The sequence below is a fragment of the Scyliorhinus canicula genome, chromosome 5, assembly GCF_902713615.1.
Source record: "Scyliorhinus canicula chromosome 5, sScyCan1.1, whole genome shotgun sequence".
Lineage (NCBI taxonomy): Eukaryota > Metazoa > Chordata > Chondrichthyes > Carcharhiniformes > Scyliorhinidae > Scyliorhinus > Scyliorhinus canicula.
Window position 1 is genome coordinate 132,024,254 of NC_052150.1, and position 23,644 is coordinate 132,047,897.

Below are 23,644 nucleotides of genomic sequence, written 5' to 3' on the forward strand. Positions count from 1 at the left end.
CAGAAGGAAGTTAATTTAAAAAAAAAAAATTTAGAGTACCCAATTCATTTTTTCCAAGTAAGGGGCAATTTAGCATGTTCAATCCACCTACCTTGCACGTCTTTGGGTTGTGGGGGCGAAACCCACTCAAACACGGGGAGAATGAGCAAACCCCATACAGACAGTGACCCAGAGACGGGATCGAACCTGGGACCTCGGCGCCGTGAGACTGCAGTGTTACCACTGCGCCACCGTGCTGCCCCGAAAGAAGTCAATTAACCACAGGGCCATGGGTCTGGAATGACATATAGACCAGACCAGGTCATGATGGCAAGTTTACTTCCCTTAAGGACATTAGTGAAGCAGATGAGTTCTTAATGAAAATCTGGTGGTTTCATGGTCACTGATACTAGCTTTTTATTACAGGTTTATTTAAGTAATTGAATTTACATTGCCCAATAACCATGATGGAATTTGAAGTCATGCCTCTAGATGAAGGATTTTCAAACTTAAGGTCACAACCCACAAGTGGGTCATGGAGCGATTGGTCATGGTGATCCCAGTCGCAGGAGAAGTGCCCAACGGACACGACTGGCTTTCAAATTGAGAATGTCGGTCACGACCGGCTATTAAATACAAATGATGGAGTCTTCCCACCAGAAGTGGCGGTAGAAAGCAGGTCACGCACAAACGTCATGCGCCCTGTACATCTGTGCTTTGGCCGCAAAATCACGGAGGATAGATTCCTCCATTTTGTAGCTACCAGTAAGCAAGTAGCACTCACCAAATGTAGCTTCAGGGAAGGCTGGATATTGTAAAAAATTACAAACTGTAGTTAATCATAGTTTATTTTTACTGCACATTGCCTGCTCAATTAATGAACTAACATGGCACCATTTGTTGTGACTCTTGAAGTGCAGCAATTACTTTTTTCCACTCTAACTTCTAGGGCGCGATTCTCTGACCCCACGCCGGGTGGGAGAATCGCGGGACGGGTGGGAAAATCGCGCGAGTGCCGGGCGAATCACGCCACGCCGCTCTGGCACCCACACGCGATTCTCCCACACCCCCCAAAACGGCGTGTCGCGTTTTGCGACAGGCCGCTCGGAGAATCTCCGCTCCAGTCGAGCGACGATTCTCCGGCCCGGATGGGCCGAGTGGCCTGCCTAATACGACCGGTCCAAGCCGGCACCAACCACACCTGGTCGCTGCCGGCGTGAACAGCGCGCAACCGCTGCGTGTGGGGCCTGTGCGGGGCAGAGGGAGAATCGAGCACCAGGGGGGTGCTCAGGAGGGGTCTGGCCCGCGATCAGTGCCCACCGATCGTCGGGCCGGCGTCTCTGAAAGACGCACTCTTTTCCCTCCACCGCCCCGCAAGATCACTCCGACATGTCTTGCAGGGCAGCGGAGGGGAAGATGGCAACCTGCGCATGCACGGGTGATGTCATTTAGGCACCGCCGGCCGCGTCATTCAGGCGGCGCCGCTTTGACGCAAGCGTCAAGGTCTGGCGCCCAAGATTGACGCGCCGCCACTCCTAGCCCCCTGGGGGTGGGAGAATAGGGGGCAAGGAGCGGCCTCGGACGCCGGAGTGAAACACTCCGGGTTTCACTCCGGCATCGGCACTTTGTCTCCTTTTGGGAGAATCACGGCCCTAGAGTTTCTTATCTGCCAGACAGAACTTGATTTGATTTTCTGGCGTAGAAGGAAGAAATCAAAGTTGCTCTTGGCATTAGGAAACTATGGGCAGAAATTAATGCACTCTCCTGGTGCTGAATTTGGAGGCGGGGTGTTTAATTGGACCCTTGGGGACTCCGCTGACTTCACGGATCTTCTGATTAAGTCAGGGGTAGGAAGGTTTTTTGCCCAGACATTAATTGAGGTCCACTTAAGGGTCTCATCCCAATACCATTATATTGAACAAGCAGCAGGTGGCTAAGATGTCATATGAGAAGCCCAAAACGTGCGACCAGTTGCGTTTGCTTATGGATTTCCAGTTGGTGGATGGGCTATCCTTCAAAGGCCATTGGGAAGAGGGGCTGCTAAGAGTCACTCGCCCTGCCCCTTCTTCTGATCACTTTCCTCCTCAGTGAGCAACCCCATGTGACCCACGTCCCACAGTGATCTTACGCCCCCGCTGAATGCATTACCAGCAGCAGTCACTGCTCACATTGGTACCAACGAGCAACAGAAAATCTCTGTTTTGCCAGCAAATCTTTAGGGGTGGTATTTATGGCCTGTGGTCCTAAATCCTGGGAATTGCAGTGGGTCTTCACCAATGGGAGACAGCGTGGAGCTCCCGCTTATTCTGGAGCTGGCAGGTGAGACCCCCGCCACCCACATTAAATTCTGCCCTATATGCCCAGAAATCAGCCCAGGGATGAGTACAGTGAGGTTCTTAAAGCCGTAAGACGTCATTTTGAATTTAAAGCACAGCAAAATGAAAAATCAGAGGCTTTATAATTCCATTACACCATTTGTCCAAACATTGATATTCACATATTCTGTGTGAGACACAAACAATATCTGGCTTAACTGCAATTTAGCCGGGTATACGCTAATGCATCTAAATACATTTTAATAACAGGATATAATAAATTAAAATAATTTAATACCCCACGTTACATTTTAGAATTTATATTTGAAGGCTATTTAGTAAAACATATATGTTTTTGTTTAAAGAAGCCAGAATTTCCTTCCAGGAAAGCAAGTAAAATAAACTAAATCAAATGAGATTTCTCCAACATAGGGTGGAATATTCCACTATCTGTCAAGAGTGTCAGGCTCTGACTGAAAGCTGGTTTGTGGCTTTCCAGATGCACTGCCCAGTTTTAAGACCTGATCTTGAGCCACGCTGACAAAAAAAAAAATCAGGGGGCATGATTTACGCCGTTAGTGTGTCAGGGTGGGGCCTGATGGAGTCGGCCAGGCTGACTCCAAAGAGATTGGGGCACCATCTTTAAAGGGCGCCCCGATCAGAACTGATGTTAAACTCCGCTCAGTCCCTCAGTCCCCCTACCACAAATGGATCGCGGGCTTTCCCCCCTCCCCACAATAGAATAATTATCGGGGGCTCGTCCCCCGCCAACCCATAACCACCACAGCAGTATCACCGCCATTCCCCCTCCCCCACAATGCCCGTTTCCCATCCACCATTACTGCAAAATTCCCCCTCCAGTGCAGTGCCAAACTTCCAGTGTTAGCCTGTGCCAAGGGGGGCAATAGTGACCTTAGTACCTTCAGTTAGAACCGCTCAACTGTTTCTGGTCTTCGTAAAGCTGTTGTGAACCTCGCCGACATAACATCGCGTTGGCGATGTTTGAATATTCAGTGAGGGCCAAATCATGTGGCGTGTAAGTCCTTTAATATTATTTAAATTCATTAAAATGTATGTAAATAAGGTTCCCGCCTCTTGTGGGCGTGAACCTCACTACATCAGTGGTGAGGAGCGGGGAAAGTCAGGAAACAAAATCTCGCCGGCGAGAATCTAATTTCCCAACCCTCGTGAGATTTTATGCCTGTGTCGCCGTTCATGTTGATGAGAAACGCGGCACTAAAATTGTCTCTTCTTCTGGAGGGTTTCCGGACAGGGGTCGCCCTTCTGAATGCCTTCCTGACAGGGGTCGGGCTTCCAGACAGGGATCGCTCTTCTGGAGGCCTTCCACACGGGGATCGCTCTTCTGGAGGCCTTCCAGACAGGGATCGCTCTTCTGGAGGCCTTCCAGACAGAGATCGCTCTTCTGGAGGCCTTCCACACGGGGATCGCTCTTCTGGAGGCTTTCCAGACAGAGATCGCTCTTCTGGAGGCCTTCCAGACAGAGATCGCTCTTCTGGAGGCCTTCCAGACTTGGGTCGCTCTTCTGGAGGCCTTCCAGACAGGGGTCGCTCATCTGGAGGGCTTCCAGATGGAGGCCTCTCTTCTGGAGGGCTTCCAGCAATGGGTCGCTCTTCTGGAGGCCTTCCAGACAGGGGTCGCTCATCTGGAGGGCTTCCAGCCAGAGGCCTCACTTCTGGAGGGCTTCCAGAAATGGGTCGCCCTTCTGGGGGTCTCTGGTCGGGGTCTCTTTAATTAGGTTGTGTCTGGTAGGGATGGGGTGGAGCAGGTCTTGCACTGCAGTGGCGGAGGGGGGGGGGGGGGGGGGGGGAAGATTGCCCTCCAATGGACTTTGGGGGCAACACAATTACAGAGTTACCCCCTTGGCCCACCTTGAGGTCTGCTGCGTCAGAGCCACATTTCTCAGGACCAGGAGGAATTCTCGCCTGTGATTCCGTTAATAGGAAGAAAATTGGTCTTTTTTTTTCAAATCTTTTTTTTGTTATCGGTCTCTACAGGAATCAGAATAACTCAAAGCAAATACGGTGTTCAAACAATCGCCAGGTAGGAACGTTCCATTCCAGTCAGGGAACACTTCAGCAGTCAAGGGCATTCAGCCTCTGATCTTCAGGTAAGCGTTCTCCAAGGCAGCCTTCACGACATGTGACAACGCAGAATCGCTGAGCAGAAACTTATAGCCAAGTTCCGCACACACGAGTACAGCCTCAATCGGGACCTTGGATTCGTGTCGCATTACATTCACCCCCACCATCTGGCCTGGGCTTGCAAAATCCTACCAACTGTCCTTGCTTGAGACAATTCACACCTCTTTAACCTGCTCTATCTGCACCTGTAATTACTCAATTACCTGCAAATGCTCGCATTCAAAGTATTAACTTGCATTTTTGACTTTGTCTATATCTATGTTTCTGGAACCTACCTCTTCATTCACCTGAGGAAGGAGCAGTGCTCCGAAAGCTAGTGTTTGAAACAAACATGTTGGACTTTAACCTGGTGTTGTAAGACTTCTTACTGCGTTCAAATAATTCTTATAATAGCAGGCTATCAGCACAAATCTGCTCATCACCAAAGCTTTGCCAAGAGCTTTAAAAACGTCTCTGCTTTGGCACTAATTTTCCCTTTTGGACTTCTATGTACAGTTCAATGCAGTATCCAAAGAAATTAGGTCCAATAAAGCTCAAGTTAGAAACAGGTGGCGGGATTCTCCTTCCGTTCACGGCAGCAGGGTTCTCAAGTCCCGCTGGGGCTGGTTTAGCACAGTGCTAAATCACTGGCTTTGAAAGCAGACCAAGGCAGGCCAGCAGCATGGTTCAATTCCCGTACCAGCCTCCCCGAACAGGCACCGGAATGTGGCGACTAGGGGCTTTTCACAGTAACTTCATTTGAAGCCTACATGTGACAATAAGCGATTTTCATTTCATTTCAGTGAATGGGAGATTTGCCTGAGCGCCAAATTCTCCGTCCTCACTAGCAACGGTATCAGGGCGGACTTGCAATGGAGAATTCCAGCCAGAATGGCAAGTACTGCTGAAAAAAAAGAGACATTTTTAGTCAAAAGCTTTTCATTCATGGTGTCTTCTCCATGGCAACACCTCAACCAATCAGAGTCCACTTTCCATTCAATCAGAGCTCTCTTCTCAGACAGTATAAATTTGTTGATTTCCCTAGACAATGTATTCTTGTGAACGTTTTGATCAGTGCAAGATGAAAAGCTTTGACAAAATATGTTTCTTTTTTCAGCAATACTCAAGTATGTAAAAACTGAAGAGAACCATTCAAATCTTTTCCTAAAAAGGCAGGAATGCATAACAGATCAAAATATACAAATTTGAAACAGAAATTGTCTTACTTCCCTTCTGGGCTGTTAAATTAAACTGATTTTATATAGTAAATCCCTGAGTTGTCAGCTTCAAAAATGTAGCTTTTGTACCCCACAAGGCAACTAACAGATGAACTATTAAAACTGGCCACAGGGAAGACTTTTCTTTTACATGGTCTCAGCAGCTGGTTTTGGAGAATATAGAAAGTTTGTACTGGAGTTCCTTTTGGCTTTGCAAGACCTCTATATCAGGTGTCAACAGCACAGACACCCTGTTAAACTAAATACATAAGCAGAATGATTAGCACTCCATAAATAGCACAGAGGCCTGGTAGCTGCGGGGAAGAAACTGTTTTTGCATTTGTTTGTGAGTGTTCTCAGACTTTTGTCTCCTGTCTGATGGAAGAGAGTACAGCCCAGGTGGCAGGGAACTTAGGTTATGCTGTCCGCTTTCCCAAGGCAGTTGGAGGTATAGGCCATGTCAATGGATGGGAGGCAGTTTCACGCCCATTGGGTGCGTTCTCCGGCCGCGTTGCGCTCATGCGAGAGCACAACATGGCCGGAGAAACCCGGGAGAGGCTTCCAGTGAGCTTCTCGACAGGATCCGCGCCTCGCGAGATTATCCAAAGTCCCGCGAGATGTCGGAGTTGGAGCTCCACCCAAATGGGTGTGACCAAACACTGCTCCCGGAAGTAGGTCGTAAACCTACTTACAACTTACTCACCCGGGATCCAGCGGCCTCCCTCGATCTTTTGGCCTCCCAGGGAGTCTGCAGCCGGGCGCCAATCTGGGCTGGTCCACACAAACGTGGGCCAGGTGGAACGGCACCCGGGGTCTCCTGGGCCATCGGAGACTCCTGGATGGTCGAGGTAAGTGCAAGATTGCCCCCTGGCCCTTCCGCTGGGGCGCGGGCACCTTGGCACTGCCATCCTGGCACTGCCAAGGTACCCGATGGCTCTGCCAGGCTGAGCACTGCCTGGGTGCCAGTGTCAAGGGCCAGGTGGGCCATGTCCATAAAATGAGGGTGTTGGGGTTTTTTTTAAGGGTAGGAGAGTGCAGGGTAGATAAGTAGGGGCCTCTGGTTGGTTGATGGGATGATGGGTGGGTGCCCTGAAAGGGAGGGGGTGCTTAAAGGGGGCTTGGGGGACCGAAAGAGGGATCCCATAGCAGAGTGTCCTCACTTGGCGAGTGTGGGGTAGTGTCCATGTATATGGGGGGGGTGACATTGCCCATGGGTGGGACAAACTCTGAGATCAGGGCACACTTCCAAAATGGTGGCCCGATCTCGGAGTTCAGCTCCCCATTGCTAAACCTTGGGCTAAACCGATGAGAAACTCCACAGGGGCCAAAAAAGTGACGACGTATCAGTGAATAGGAATGGGGAACTCGCCGGCAGAGGCGGGAAACTCCCTGAAAATCCACCACAAATTAACTTAAAGTTTTGTGGGGGGAGAACCGCGCCCATTGTTTTAGATCCCCATTCCAACCTCTAGCTACCGAGTTCCCTAGCTACCGAGTCTGTTCCTTGCTCTGGGAAGGCGCTGAGATTATGCCAGTCTATTCAAAACATTAGTGTCACATTTGACCCCGAGATCAACTTCCGATGTTATATTCATACCATCTCTAAAATTCTCCGTCCCCATAACATTGCCTTTTAAAAAATTTAAAGTGCCCAATTCTTTTTTTTCCCAATTAAGGGGCAATTTAGCGTGGCCAATCCACCTACCCTGCACATCGTTGGGTTGTGGGGGTGAGACCCAAGCAGACATGGGGAGAATGTCCACACGAACAAAGACCCAGGGCCGGGATCAAACCCAGGTTGCTGGCACCGTGAGGCAGTAATGCTAACCACTGCTCTACTGTGCCGCCCTTCTGCAATATTGCCACTGTCACTTGTTTTTACACCCGTAACATTGCCGTGTTACCCTGTTTCAGCTATTCAGGCGATGAAACCCTCATCCATGCCTTTTCTACCTGTGCTTGTTGACCTACATTGGCTCCTGCTCAAGCAACATCTTGTTTTCAAATACTTCCCTGGCCTCACCCTTCCCTAAGGCTGGATTCTTATGGCCTTACAACCTTCCATGATATCTGTGCTCCTTTACTTCTGGCCTCTTGCACATTTCATCGCACCCCCTCACATCTCACTTTAAGGTGGCATGGCTGACTGTATTCCCTTTAGTACTGCACTGAAGTATCAGCCTAGATTGTACATGCAAATCTCGGTGATGGACTTGAATCTACATTCTTCTCATCAGAAACAACTGTGCCGCTTCTTGTGCCTGCACTAATATCTAGCTACAGTATTGGAAATAATTCGTGAAAGATAAACCAAATTGTTACTTCGTTTTACCCATCCAAGGCGATGAGAAGGGCTCTAATGGGATTCTTGACCTTGTAAGATGCGAATGCTTCACGGTGAAATTACTCAACTACTTAAGGACTGAGAGAATAGGTAAATTGAATGCTGATGATATATTTGAGATGACTACAAGCTCATCAGCAAACATGGCTCTTTGAAGAAAGAAAGTGTACGTTTATATTAGATTGAACTAGCTGCTGATGAGGGTGCATAATGGACTTTGCAGAAAGCAATGAAGCAGATAACATGTATTGGTGAATTTGATTGGTATTTGAAGGAATGAGGATATGGAGAGGTATCATGCTTTGTGACCAGCCAGATGAGAGAGTAATTTCAGGTTCTGTATTTTCCTGTGCCTATTCATCAGTCCATCTGCATCCACCTGAAGTCTTTTACTCTCATCTACACTGCTTATTACATTGATGAGCTTTATGTCATCTATAAAATTTGAACTTACGCCAGGTCTTGATTGTTAACATATAAATCAAAAATAGCACTGTTCCAAACAATTATTAACAAATAAGCACCCCGTGCTGCTGACAGTTCGGCAAACAATGCCAAGTTGGCAGGAATACAATCCAAGACCTCTGCAAAATGGTAGAGTAAATTCTGGACATTCAGGTCACAGGTCTCCCTCCTCATTATTGAAAATGAAGAATTAAGAGTGGCAGATCTGCAGGACCTGTCATTATATTTCTACTTTATGTGCATCTCTTTCGGGAGTTTCTAAAATTGTTATTGCCTCAACGTTCCTAACTTGTCCAGTATTTACTACTTTTCCATCCTTTCTTCTTTCAGGTTCATCTTCAGAACCAAGTTGAGCCATTCACACCAGCCTGCAACAGCAATCCCTCAGGGCTTCAGCAAGCATCTGCTCAAGAGATCAGGACTCTGAATGGGAGTCATAGCGTGAAGGTCACATCACAAGTAATGAGGAACTGGTAGCAGTGAAAGAGGCATCAATAACAGTTATGATTAAACTGCTTTCATTACAGTAGCGCCACTCCACTCAGCATGCTCACGCCACTTTTGGCAGCACAACAGAGAACACGAAAGTTAGGAAAAGTAGAGAAGAGAGACATTATTGGCTAGCACTTGGGCAAATATTGATTTCAGTAGAAGTTGCGTACTTTAAAAAATTTTTTAAATCAGACAAGTGTGGATGTCAATTTGTGCAGAGTTGGTTGAATAAGAGCTGCAAGTATTTTATTGTGAGGTGAAGTTTGTAGGTGGCATGCATTGATGTGTGTTTTATTTGGGGGGAAGAATTGAGCTGTAGGGGTCTTTAAAGAGACTTTAAAGGCAGGTAGAGAGGACAAAGGTGAAGATTAGAGTTTTGTGCCCAGATAGCAGACAGCATGGGCGGCAATGGTGTGGGAAAGGTAGTGACCAATTCGCAAGAGTTCTGAGTTGAAGGCATAGCTCAAGGACAGTTATAGGACTAGATATAGAGAGGGATGAGGCCATGGAGAAATTTGAACACAAGGCTAAGAATTTTAAAACTGAGGCTTGGTAGACAGGAGTCAGTGTAGGTCAGCAAGCACAGAGATGACAAATGAATGAGATACATTGTGGGTTACAACATGGGCAGCAGAGTTTTGCATAAGCTCATAGAGTGTCGAAGGTCGCAGGTCAACCATGTGATCATTGGAAAAGTTGAGTCTGGGGGTGACAAAGCATAGATGAACATTTCAGTAACAGATAGGTTGAGACAGTTGACATGGATGATATTACTGAGGTGGAAGTAGGTGGTCTTAGTGTTGGAGAATATATGGAGTCAGAAGCTTGGAAACCAAGGCTGCAAACAAGCTATTTTAGCCTGAGGTGGGGCCAGACAAGGAGGATGGAATTTGTGTTTGGAGCCAAAAACAGAGGCTTCCCAATTTTCAACTGGGGGAAACTCAGGTTCTTGTGGAACTGGATGTCAGACACTACAAAGGCCATGAAGGGTTGATAGAAGTAGTGGTGTGGTGGAGTTCGGTGTCATCTGCACACATATGGAATCTGACGTTGTATTTCACCAAGGGGAAACATGTAGATGAGAAATAGGAGGGGTTCAATGTCAGATCCTTGGTGGACTCAAGAGGTAACAGCATGGGGGTAAGAGGAGCTAATGCAGGCAATCTGCTGGCTATGACTGGACAGGTATGAGTACAAATAGGCGATGGTGATCCCACTCAGTGGAGGAAAGGTGTAACAAGTATGGTGGAGTCAATCATATCTAAAGCTGCAAACAGGTCAAAAGGAATGGGAACAGATGTGCACAATAGTCACAATCAGAAAAAAATGGCATTTGCAAGTTTGATTAGGGTTGCTTCATTGATGTGGCAGAGGTGAAGTCTGATTGGAGAGGCTCAAACATGGAGTTATGGAAAGTAGGGTGCAGGTTTGGTAGGTGACAATATGTTTTGGGGCTTTGGAGAGGAAAGGGAGCTTGCAGATGAGACTGGAGGATGCAAGAACAGAGAAGCTAACGGAGGATCCTTTGAGGAGGAAGTGATAATGACAGATTAGAAAGGGAGGGGCACATTATCTGAGATCCATTTGCAATCACAGTTCTACTTATTTCTCTGACCCTGATTTAAGGTGTGTTCATTGCTCCTTCTAATTTAAAGGCCAATCTTTCAGCTGTTACTGACCATCTTCTGAAGCATGTTGCTTTAACTACTTTTACTTATTTCAAAAGTTTCCTAAAAAACTTGCTTCCTTGGCTATATCTTCATTCTCACCTCTCCCTAGGAGAGGGCTGATTACATTCTGGAAAAAATGGGAAAACATGAAGAAAATGTTTTTTTTTCTCTCTACTAGAAGTAGAACTACAGAGGTAATAATTATAGCAAGTGGACAAAATATTCTGCATGTCTCAACGTAGGGTACTGTTAAAGACATATGATCAATTCTTATTGCTGATAGAAAATAAAATCTTCTTCATGCTTACACTCTGAAATGTAAAACGCATGACGAAACGGATGCCCCATTAGATAAGATAATTCCAGAAAATGTAGAATTTTATCAACAGGTTAGACGTTGGACTATGATTACAACCGAGGTTCTAAACGTTCAAGTTTTAATAAAGCCATCGAGGCCTGAATTGACTCTGAATGAAAAGGTCACCTCAAATACTAAGAAAATTGAAAAGTGGATCATTTTGCTGAAAGATCTCTGAACTTTGAGGAAAATTTGAGAAACAAAAAAGGCCCATTGCAATGAAAATGCACAAAAGTGAGATTGAAACTCATTTGGGCTGAAGATTTTCCACGGTTGATTACAAAATTATTTTAAAAATCATCCATATGCCAAATATACATACAGCCTGGTAGAGAGATTCTACATAGATTTCGAGAAGGACAATAATATATTCTAATCCTATAATGCATGTCTTTACCCACTTTCAAACTAACAGCTAATTTTATACCATTTAATAAAAACTTCCAAAACACATACCAATTGTGCGATGCATGTTTCTGGCAGGTGTCCGTATCATTTTTATTCGCAATGACTGAAATGTTCGCCTTGTAGTTATAAAAAACCTCTTCACTCTCTGTGATATATGCCATCTCAGTGGCAAGGTTATCTACGGAGGAATGCCGTGGCTTTTGAGCATTGTGTCTTAATCTTGGACTTGGCCTATTGGCAGAGGGATGAAACTTTTGTGAGATGAAGTAGGTCCCTTGATATCATAACTCTTAAATACAGAATTAAATTTATGCTAAGAACTTCAAAGATTGTTGAAATATTTGGTTGGAAAAAAAGACATAAAACATCCTGTGCTCCTGACTCAGGAGTCAGCGGAATCAGTGGACAGCACATTTGTGGAGACCAGGTGTACTAGGTTGCCAAATGGTGGAAGTGAGGTTCTCCTGACAGTACAGACCAGGATCTAGGAGTTGTTTTGACGACGTATTTAAATACTCCCTTCCTAAGAATGGGATAGTTCCCAAATGTTTCCTGGGAACGACAGTCACTCAGAAGACTTGCTGCTGCTTACTCGCCTGCAGACCTCCCTGAGGGCCCGCCCTCAGATACCTGCAACTGCCATGGAAACTTATGACTACATTCTGTCCTATAACCGTGGCAATTTAAGATTGTGCTGAGTCATTGTCACAGCAATTCTAGACTTTGGTGGAGTCTGCAGTGGATATTCCTGGTGAGCATATGCCATCATTTATGCAGGGTTGCAACTCCCCCTTCAATAGAAACCAAAATGTTTATTGAATTAGTTCGGTAACATTTTCTGCATAAAATAACTACATAGAGCGCTTTTCTATTATTTACTTGAATGCATAGTTTGGATAAATGCATCTTGAAACAGCCACTACAATAAATGTAATTAAATATGACCACAAACAACACTGAGGTTCCCAGTAACTTCACCCCACCTAGTGGTATATCTGCGGAAACAAATCAGGGATGCTAAGTCTACAAATCCATTCCAGGAAATGTAAAAATGTTCATTTGAATGGCTGGATCTCTCCTATTAATCACCCAATGGCTATTCAATTTGTAAATGTGCAAAACAATCTGAAATTGTAATTGTAATAAAATGGTTACTGCGATCCAACATTTTTGGGGGGCAAGATGTTTAATGGGATTTGGCCTTTGCCCCCAAAAATTAAATTCAGTGCGGGAGTTTCGTAGTTAAACTGGGATCAGACATGACTTTTGCCTCAACTTGCTGAAATATCTGTCCAAGTGTCATTTCGGGCAGGAAAACCGGTGTGAATTGTGCTGGCTTTTCTGCTGCGATCCTCATCACAATTCTCCCACACAGTCAACTTTGTGGAGCCAGAGGAGAAACCTCCAGAAAATTGATGTGTGAAATCCGAAGATACCAGCAATCTCAGCCTGTTCTCGAACTGAGAGTGCACTCACCCCCACCAAAAGGATCGCTGGCATCAGGGCCCTCCCATAGGATCTCCCTTCAGGCCCCATCAGCTTTTAGCCATCATCAGAACCACCTCCCCTCATTTAAAATATGTTCATCTAATTCATGCCCAGCAAGGGCACGAACCAGGTTGTGTCAGGTGCCAGGAACATCACGCCACCCCTTGCAAATCCCATTTAGGGGCTCTCCCGCTATTCTCCCAGAATGGCAGGATGTGCAACTTGCACAACTTGCTTGTGCTCTCCACAACGTTGTTACAATATGGCTGGAGTGTCAGAAAAAAAGTCCACTAATGACTCAGTGTGGGTGAATACCAGTCTGGATTGCACCCGGCAGGAAACACACAGCCAAACCCACCCAAAATAACACTTAGTCACTTTTTGGGAGAATTGTGCCCATTAGGTAGCTTACCAAGAATGTGATTAATAAAGTATTCTGTAAAATTGTTTACCAATCAGGTGTAGATGGTGGAGAGCGAGAAGGTAAGCTTCTGGTTTCTAACTGTTCAACTGAGACAGACTTTCTTAATATTGGATTCCAGACCATGCCACCAATGACATGATGACAGACCTGATTGTTGACAGTCCTGTGACAAACAGAGAGAGAGAACTTAAATACCATAATTCTTACTATTTTATTTAATGCTATCAAGGCATGCTCAATTAAAAAAAAAATTATTTTGTGTAATACAGGCAAATACAAAGTAAAGAAATTTTTATTCCTGTCTAAAAATATGCAACAACAATCTTTGAATATCCTTTACTATTCTAGGGACCATCCGATCAGTTGTCTCCACCACTTTGTTCCTTTCCCTAGCCCACTGGGCCATACATCCTCTAAAGATCCCTGTTCTCTAGCCCTGAACTCCTATCTTTCCCTGGTTTCTCTCCTATCTCCCCTAATGCCGTCTATTAACTCATCTTGTCCATGAGACCCACTCCAGCTTCCTTGACCCTACTTCATAAAAGTCTGCTATGGTCACCGATCTTCTTGAAAATAAATCCCTTCACCCCTCGATCCTCACATGCTACAAGCCCATTTGCAACATCCCCCTCCTCGCCAAAGTCCTTGAATAATTTATTGCCATCCAAATCCGAATCTTCCTTTTCCAGAGCTCCATATTTAAACCTCTGCAATCAGGTTTCTATCCCTGTCACAACTCTAGTTCCGCATAACATCCACATGACTGTGGCAAAGGTGAACTATCCCTTTTTGTCCTGCGACTTTAGTTCCCCACTGGAGAAAAAAATTCCATTAATGACTCAGTGTGGGTGAATACTGGTCTGGATTGCACTTAAACACCCGGCAGGAAACACAGCCAAAGCCACCCAAAATAACACTTAGTCACTTTTAACACAGTTGGTCACACCATCCTCCTCTAATGCATCTCCACCATGGTCCAGCTTAGTGGAACTACATTCTTGTCCTCCTAATCAGTCTTTCTTTAAATACTGCAAAGGTACAAGTTAGTTTAAATTCTAATTTTTGCTTTTGTTGCTGTGGATGCGCTTGGCTACACTTCATAGTCTCCTGCATGTTTAATCATTATAGTTTGCAATCAGGATAAATGCATGAATTGGGAAAAAAATCTTAAATCTGTGAAAATAGCAGAATGATTATTAGTATTAACTGTCAGTGTTTGTTCCTTCTCTCTGTGACAGCTAACCACAGTAGTAAACGAAGAACAAAGAAAAGTACAGCACAGGAACAGGCCCTTCGGCCCTCCAAGCCTGTGCCGACCATGCTGCCCGACTAAATTACAATCTTCTACACTTCCTAGGTCCATATCCCTCTATTCCCATCCTGTTCAAGTATTTGTCAAGATGCCCCTTAAATGTCACTATCATCCCTGCTTCCACCACCTCCTCCCACAGCGAGTTCCAGGCACCCACTACCCTCTGTGTAAAAAACTTGCCTCGTACATCTACTCGAAACCTTGCCCCTCGCACCTTAAATCTATGCCCCCTAGTAAGTGACCCCTCTACCCTGGGGAAAAGCCTGACGATCCACTCTGTCTATGCCCCTCATAATTTTGTAGACCTCTATCAGGTCGCCCCTCAACCTCTGTCGTTCCAGTGAGAACAAACCGAGTTTATTCAACCGCTCCTCATAGCTAATGCCCTCCCTATCAGGCAACATCCTGGTAAATCTCTTCTGCACCCTCTCTAAAGCCTCCACATCCTTCTGGTAATGTGACGACCAGAATTGAACAATATACTCCAAGTGTGGCCTAACTAAGGTTCTATACAGCTGCAACATGACTTGCCAATTCTTATATTCAATGCCCCGGCCAATGTAGGCAAGCATGCCACATGCCTTCTTGAAGTCCTTGAAGTGCGAAATTCAGAATGGATTACGTTACTAATACAATTGTTTGCCATGTGAGACAGGCAATATTCTGCTTCATAAAAATAATTTAACAAATACACACTTATGTGAACTCTACAGAACAAGCATATGGTATATTTTAACAGAATTATGAATGTAAGCAAACCTGTTCTGGTTTCTGTGGCCAAGTGTAAAATAGTTTGAGAGCATTTTTTTCTCTTGAGGTAGTGGTTTCTTTGCTTGAAAGAATGTGTGATGCTCGACACATGATTTCCAAAGGATTTTACATGCTCTATAATTAAGCATATTAAATCCAACAACACTCTCCTGAGATTCATTCTGTCAATTAAATAAACAGGTTAGAAAAGTTATGGCTGTAGAAAGTAGAAAGGATTAAACCAAAAAAATTGCAAGAAACACATAATTACAAAGTTTTCCAGTTATAATCCACAAACCCCGCACTAGCTGTGCGCGAGATTACAGGCACTAGCGCTAAATCCGGCCAGAATCGGAAAATGTGTATTTCTCCAGTGAGAACGCGATATCTGGTTTAGAACCCCCCCCCCCCCCCCGCCCCCGCCCCCAGACCAAACCGCTCACCAGTGGAGTAATGTCAAAAACTCCGCAGGAGCCTAGGAAGCTCATTTTAATACGTTAGTTATGTCATGAGAGAGCGACTTCCCCCTCCTCACTGAATATTCAGTTGGCGCCGGTGTGATTGGGCACCGGTGTGATAGCACCGGTGCCATTTACAACAGATTTACAAACTGTAACCTGGCGACCTCACCTCTGAGGGGGACATCGGAAGTGAGTGCTCAGGTTACTCTCACCTTCTTGGTGTTGGTGCTAGTTGCGTGCGTGTGTGTGGGGGGGGGGATACAACAACAATAGAGAGGATGCCGGGAACCCAGAATAGTTCAACTCTATGTGGGGGTTGGGTGGTTTGGTTGGGGGGGGGGGGGGGTTCAGTATCGCCACCTCGTGGGGAGCAGTCACGCGCAGGCCTTACAGTTCCTTCATGTCGGGGTGCCCCTTGGTTTGAAGGGGTCTGGTGGCTGGCATGCAGTCAGCACTTCCCGTGTCCTCCTTGCTTGGCCTTTGTCCGTCGCCGCTGATGGACTGCGAGAGTGCCCTTCCAGAATGGGAGCTCAAAAGTGTTTGGGAGAAGGTGAATACAGAGGATCAGAAGTGAGATTCTTGGGTGGGGTCCCATGCGAGGCCAGGCTGCAAGGGTAGAGCGGGGGACTTAGGAAAGGGTTGCTCCCCTGGCACAGGAGGGGGGAGGAGGAAGGAGAAGGGGGGGGGGGGGGGAAGAGAGGGAGAGAGAGAGGGAGGGGAACGGAGAGGGAGGGGAACGGGGAGGGAATGGGGGATTGGGGAGGGAGGGGGAGATAGGGGAGGGAGGGAGTGAGAGAGGGGAGGGAGGGGAGAGTGGTGGGAGGGGGGAGAGTGGTGGGAGGGGGAGACGGGGATGGGGAGGGGGAGACGGGGATGGGGAGGGGGAGACGGGGATGGGGAGGGGGAGACGGGGATGGGGAGGGGGAGACGGGGATGGGGAGGGGGAGACGGGGAGAGAGAGGGAGGGGAAGAGAGGGGGAGGGAGGGGAAGAGAGGGGGAGGGAGGGGAAGAGAGGGGGAGGGAGGGGAAAGAGAGGGGGAGGGAGGGGAAGAGAGGGGGAGGGAGGGGAAGAGAGGGGGAGGGAGGGAAGAGAGGGGGAGGAGGGGAAGAGAGGGGGAGGAGGGGAAGAGAGGGGGAGGGAGGGGAAGAGAGGGGGAGGAGGGGAAGAGAGGGGGAGGGAGGGGGAGGGAGGGGGAGGGAGGGGAAGAGGGGGGGAGGGGAGGAGGGAAGAGAGGGGGAGGGAGGGAAGAGAGGGGGAGGGAGGGGAAGAGAGGGGGAGGGAGGGGAAGAGAGGGGGAGGGAGGGGAAGAGAGGGGGAGGGAGGGGGAAGAGAGGGGAGGGAGGGGAAGAGAGGGGGAGGGAGGGGAAGGAGAGGGGGAGGGAGGGGAAGAGAGGGGGAGGGAGGGGAAGAGAGGGGGAGGGAGGGGAAGGGAGGGGAAGGAGGGGGAGGGAGGGAAGAGAGGGGGAGGGAGGGGAAGAGAGGGGGAGGGAGGGGAAGAGAGGGGGAGGGAGGGGAAGAGAGGGGGAGGGAGGGGAAGAGAGGGGGAGCGAGGGGAAGAGAGGGGGAGCGAGGGGAAGAGAGGGGGAGGGAGGGGGAGGGAGGGGGAGGGAGGGGAAGAGAGGGGAAGAGAGGGGGAGGGAGGGGAAGGAGGGGGAGGGAGGGGAAGAGAGGGGGAGGGAGGGGAAGAGAGGGGGAGGGAGGGAAGAGAGGGGGAGGGAGGGGAAGAGAGGGGAAGAGAGGGGGAGGGAGGGAAGAGAGGGGGAGGGAGGGGAAGAGAGGGGGAGGGAGGGGGAGAGAGGGGGAGGGGGAGGAGAGGGGGAGGGGGGAAGAGAGGGGGAGGGGGAAGAGAGGGGGAGGGGGAGCGAGGGGGGAGAGAGGGCGAGGGGGGAGAGAGGGCGAGGGGGAGAGAGGGGGAGGGGGAGAGAGGGGGAGGGGGAGAGAGAGGGGAGGGGGAGAGAGGGCGAGGGGGAGAGAGGGCGAGGGGGAGAGAGGGCGAGGGGGGAGGGGGCGAGGGGGAGAGGGGGAGGGGGAGAGGGAGGGGAATGGGGGTGGGCAAGAGGGGGAGGGCCAGAGGGGGAGGGAAAGGGCGAGAGGGGGAGGGAAGGGCGAGAGGGGAGATAGGGGGGGGAGAGGGAGAGAGGGGAGGGGGAGGGGGGAGGGGTTGGGAGGGGGGAGAGAGAGAGGGAGAAAAAGAGAGAAAAAAAAATGAGCGCATGGGTGAATGTCTCAGAAGTATAGAGGGCTGAGGGTCAGAGGGCTGTCAGGGATCCTCATCGCTCACTTTGATGTTGTCTTCCTTTCAGTTTATGATTCTGGAGATTCATGGAGCTAGTCGAGTGGTTATTCTATTGATTGCAATCGATCAGGAGCAGCGACATCGACGTGCTGCTGCGCTTAGCCAAAAGAGGGGGAGGCTGGGCCCGTTGCTCTTCCAGGAGCCAGGCCACTGATGGTAGAGCCTGGGAGGAGACACAACTGGCCAAGGGTCTTTCCGACATTGAACATCCTACCTCCAGATATGAGAGCTGCAGTGCCAGAGAAGATGGTGTCTGCCCCAGGAAATGGTGGATCACCATTGCCAGGTTATGCAAGAACTGGCACCACATGGAACGGGAGGTCACTTCTGAACTTCTATTCCAGCAGCTTGTATCGGGGCAGCATTCTCTGACAATCCTCATCGCTATCCGCAATTCCACTAATCTTTGTGTCGGCCGCAAACTTACTAATCAGATCAGTTACATTTTCCACCAAATCATTTATATATACTACGAACTGCAAAGGTCCCAGCACTGATCCCTGCGGAACATCACTAGTCACAGCCCTCCAAACAGAAAAGCACCCTTCCATTGCTACCCTCTGCCTTCTATGACCTAGCCAGTTCTGTATCCATCTTGCCAGCTCACCTCTGATCCTGTGTAACTTCACCTTTTGTACCAGTCTGCCATGAGGGACCTATCACATCAAGTGTTTACACACTCAATTATAATATTCAATCAGTGCAAAAGCACAAATATGTTGTCTTGCAATTATTTACATTGGTGGGCCGATATCTGGTGTGTGGCTATCAATCACTCTCCCTACTGGTTAATGTCTCTTCTCGAGGTGCAGATGCTACAATATACAAACAGCCCTATGTGACCGTCACCTCCCTTCCATTAACTACAGAGATCCTGACACCAAAGCAAATGTCCGACATCGTTATTACAGACTTTGAGAGTTAACACCTGTGGAGTTCCTGCCTGTGAACGAGCCCCAGGCTGACTCTCGTCCTGGTGTGTCTTTTCACACAAGCTGTTTCGCTGAAGCTGCCAATTGCGTGTAATACAGATTGATGCAGAAGTGTATGACCCCTTCTGTGCTAAATCGATAACTAGAATTGCAAATTAATTCCGATATAATATTTTTTCCTCACAAAGGGAGGTTACAGATGTGCAATTCGCCAAGGCCCAGATGCACATAACTTGGATCAGGGCCAGGATGCCAGAGCCATGGGATTTGCATGAGAAGCAGGAATGCCCCAGGAGCAGGGTGTCATCAACTGCACCCAAGAGGATCTCCATGGCAGCATACGGCCAGGCAAGGACCATCTGCAACAAGAGCAGCACAGCGGTTAACAATGCTGCCTCACGGCACCAGAGCCGGATTGGATTTCGGCCTCGGGTGACTGTCTGTGTGGAGTTTGCACTTTCTCCCAATGTCTGCGTGGGTTTCCTATGGGTGTTCCCGTTTCCTCCCACACAAAGGTGTGCAGGCTGGGTGGATTGGGCATGCTAAATTACCCCTCAATGTCCATGGATGTGTATGTTAGGTTATGGTGTTACGGGGTTCGAGGAGAGTGGGCATGGGTATAGTGTTCATTTGAAGGGTCGGTGTAGACTCAATGGGCTGAATGGTCTCCTTCTGCACTGTCGGGTTTCTATGGTTCATGACCGGCAAGGGATACAACTCGCTCAATATCCAGCTCGTCTGTGACCATACGATGTGCATCATGCAGGTGTGTGTCAGTTTCCTGGGGAGAATTCATGACGGTTACATCTTGAGGCGCTCACAGATCCCAGCCATCTTTGAGGGAGAGCAGCAGTGGAGGGATGACTCCTCGGGGACAGGGGGTACCCCCTCAGGAGGTGGCCAGCGACGCCAGTTGGAGACCACAAACACCCATTGAGACCCGCTATAATGAGGCTCATGTGTCAACTCACATGCAGGAGAATGATGATGACTTGTACTGAGGACAAAGCAATGCTGTCGTCCTCAGCAATATGTCTGACTCCTGCCTGACAGAGAGGTGAACGCTTCCTGAAATGAAAGGGCTTATTATGGGGTTCAGAGATGTGGGATGACAAATCTCAGCTGCTGCAGCCCCCTCCGAGGTCAGGGTTCTGGTGTTCTTCAAATATTTACATCCGAGTTGGCATCCTCTCAACACTGTCAATCCCTAGTCTCCTCATCAGTGGAGAAGAATGGCAGACATGAGAGGCTTGCACGTTGATGCTGGGGGTGGGGGTCTCCTTTCCATGGATGGAGAGGTGGGGGAGCCGGCCCGGATGGGGAGCTCCTGCCAGTAGCTGCAAGTCTTTACTCAGTCATCCATGTGGGAGGTGGGAGAGACATAGCACTGTCATTCTCACACTCCACAGGGATCAAGTACTGAATGTACCCGGGTGTTTGTGGAGCATGGCACCATGAAATGACAGGCTGGAAGATCGGTAGGTGAATAAAGTGAGTTTTAGTACAAGAGCTGCATTACAACAGTGCCTATGTTTACCTGTGCCCACTAGTTGCCTATAGTTTCTTATTCTTCCACACCCTCCTGTTACATCTAGGTGAATAGCCATGATCCACAGCTGTGGTTGAGGCAGTCTGTTGCCCTGTTACCTGAAACGACCTTGGCAGGCATCTCTTGGAGGGGCTTTGATCTTGAGGGCCCACTTTCAGACTGCATAGGTGTTGCAGTGCTGCCATCCTTGGTATGTGGGGCTACAGGTGTGTCACTCACAGGGTGGGTAGAGACAGATGGGCTGAACACCTCAAGGGTCTCCTGGATGAAAGGTCACGGAATGCGCTCCTGCCGATCCTTTTCTCTTCGTGTTCCCTGCGCTTTTCCATGGGATATTGGGGCTGCTGAATTGAGATCCAGAAGCCCTGCAAGCCTCTGGCATGGATAGTCGTGGATTTCCACCTGTGCCTGCACCATGCAGTTGAAGTCCTGCGCCATGGAACTCATGCCCTCAGCCATGAAGGTCATGAGCTGAACCATGCAGCGGATATCCCCCACAATGAAGTCCAGGTCCTGTAGAAAGATCTCCACTGAGGACATCACCCTCAGTGTTGGCCTTGCTGTGTTGGAATGATGGCACCATCTCCTTGGTCGGAAGGTGATGGAACTCCTCCAGTCGGCCTTGCAGTCTAAGGATGGATTGTCATTCCTTCCTGATGCTCACGACTCAGCCTTTGCAATTCCAGCAGGAGCTGAATGACTTTCAGAATTGATAAGATGCTACGCAAGCTCCCAAGAAGAAATGATAAAGTACCAATGTTTCCAGAGATAGACTGGATGTGACTATACCCCTATCCGATAATCTCTCCCGTTATTGAAAAAAATACCAGATATCTACTAGAGATAAATCCCTAATATCACTCTAGTCAGCAAATCTCAGAGCCATCTTCATAGCTCTGCCAAATTTGTTTCGGCTTTCAAAGTTGTGTCATGCTAAAAGATCCTTCCCACTTTGGCGCACTCAAAGTTTAGTTTGTGAAAGCCCAGTAAGATTTAGGGATACCAAAGTGCAAGAGTGCTCCTGGTGCAGTTAAACCCTACTCCTATGCAGGAGTACTGATTACCATACAGCAACTCTAAATGGCATCCATGCTGTATATTCTCAGCTTTAAAACTGGGAAATGATAACGGGTCAATCAGTTTTATATAAAGGCCACTCACTTTTTATTTTCACATAATAAAAACCACTAGCAGAAAATTCCCTAATGCCATCAAATGTAAATGAAATTTGATAGTAATTCTCTGCAATTAGTGGCTCTACCATTATCACCAGTATGGTATAAACTCCCCTATTGTTATAGAATCGGACATCCTCCAACTTACATGGCCACAGAACAATTATTTGATATGAAAGTTCATAAGCGACACATACACATTCACTGTGATTATAATATACAACCTTTCTAGTGCGGGATACTTACAGGTTTTTGTCTTAGCTGAAGGAAAAACCTTTTCCTCTTGAAAGAAATCTTCGTTATATTTACCCTGAAAGAACAACATTCTAAATATCTCTAGTTGAAACAACATCCAGAGTTGTGAATTGTCAAAATTGAACATTTGAAATTGCAGAACAATAACATACAATAAAATGTTTAGAACACGCAGAAGAAATGTTCTTACACACAATGGGTACATCTAGATTTTGTGCTATCATATAAAATAGGTGACAGTGAAGTCATCAGCCCATTTTACATCTGTCCTGATCTTTATTTCCAGATACTTCAATGAAAAAAGAAACCAGGAGAGATGTAAAACAGGCTGATGACTATCCCCTATTTCACACTATAGCACACAGTCAAGGGACGGAATTCTCCGCTCCCGTGGAAAATCGAGAAGGCCGTCGTGAACTCGGCCGAGTTTCACGACGGCCTCGGAGGCCGCTCCTCTCACCTTATTCACCCCCACCGGGGGGGGGGGGGGGGGGGGGGGGGGGGGGGGGGGGGGGGGGTGCTAGGAGCAGCGCTCCGTTATTCTCGGCCGCCGGGACTTGTTGCTGGCGTCAAGGCCCGGCGCGCCGACAATGACGGGGCCGGCGCGCCTAATGACGTCAGCCACGCATGCGCGGTTGCCGTCTTCCCCTCCGCCGCCCCGCAAGACGTGGCAGCTTGATCTTGCAGGGCGGCGGAGGGGAAAGAGTGCGTCTCTTTAAGACGCCGGCAAGACGATCGGTGGGCACCGATCGCGGGCCAGTCCCCTCCCGAGCACGGCCATGGTGCTCACTCCCCTCTCCGCCCCCCACAAGCGTCAAACCAGCGTTTGGCGCCATGTTCACGATGGCAGTGACCAGGTGTAGTTGCCGCCATCGGGAACCGGTCGCAAACAGCAGGCCGCTCGGCCCATCCGAGTCGGAGAATAGCGGGGGTGCTGGAGAGTCGCTATTTTGCCTCCGTCGGGCGACTCTCCGTGGTTTTCCGCGAGTATCCCGACCACGGACATTTGGCCGGTGGGGAGAATAGCGGGAGCGCGTCGGACCGGCGTCGTGGGAAAAATTGGCGTGGCCCGCTATTCTCCGAACCAGCGTGGGAGCGGAGAATTTCCCCCAGGATCTACTCCTTTGAGACTAAACATTCTCACTACATCAATATTTAGATCAGGTTCTACTTGGTTGTTGAGGATTCTACTGATGATAATAGGGACACTTAAAACATTGTACCAGACTATATTTAAGTGTTCATGTCTTCAACATTTTTCAAATATGTTCATTAATTTCAAATTAAAACACAAACTATAACAAAACAGATATCAAATGCTGTTTAAACTGTGATCAAAAGTTTATTTAAGACAACTGCTGTTTTTGCATCAGTTCAAGCAATATCGGGGAAACTGGAGGTGGGGTTTATTTGGGATGAGAGAGGCCGGTTGTTGCATCAATTCATTTTTAATTCGGGCTCACTGGAAGACGCTATATGCAACAGGATCAATTTATGTGTATAAGCTATCCCCCCAGTGTCACAACAAAAACCCAAAATAATGTTCCAACAAATGCATTAGGAATGGACATCAGCTCTTCTCACCACCACCACCCCAGCCCTTCAAAACAT

General features: G+C 48.1%; 1 protein-coding gene across 2 annotated transcripts in view; it reads right to left on the minus strand.

Moving 5' to 3' along the window:
- LOC119966275 (tyrosine-protein phosphatase non-receptor type 3-like) overlaps window positions 1–22,095 on the minus strand; it is a 176,095-nt gene extending 154,000 nt beyond the window's left edge. For both annotated transcript variants that reach the window (XM_038797680.1, XM_038797679.1), the window contains exons 1-4: window positions 22,025–22,095; window positions 15,373–15,545; window positions 13,330–13,464; window positions 11,438–11,620 (exon numbers count right to left, since the gene is read on the minus strand). In XM_038797680.1, coding sequence (XP_038653608.1) covers window positions 11,438–11,620; window positions 13,330–13,464; window positions 15,373–15,512 — 458 coding nt within the window. In that variant the 5' untranslated portion in view covers window positions 15,513–15,545; window positions 22,025–22,095. The remainder of the gene's footprint in view (window positions 1–11,437; window positions 11,621–13,329; window positions 13,465–15,372; window positions 15,546–22,024) is intronic.
- Between the last annotated feature and the right edge of the window lie 1,549 nt (window positions 22,096–23,644).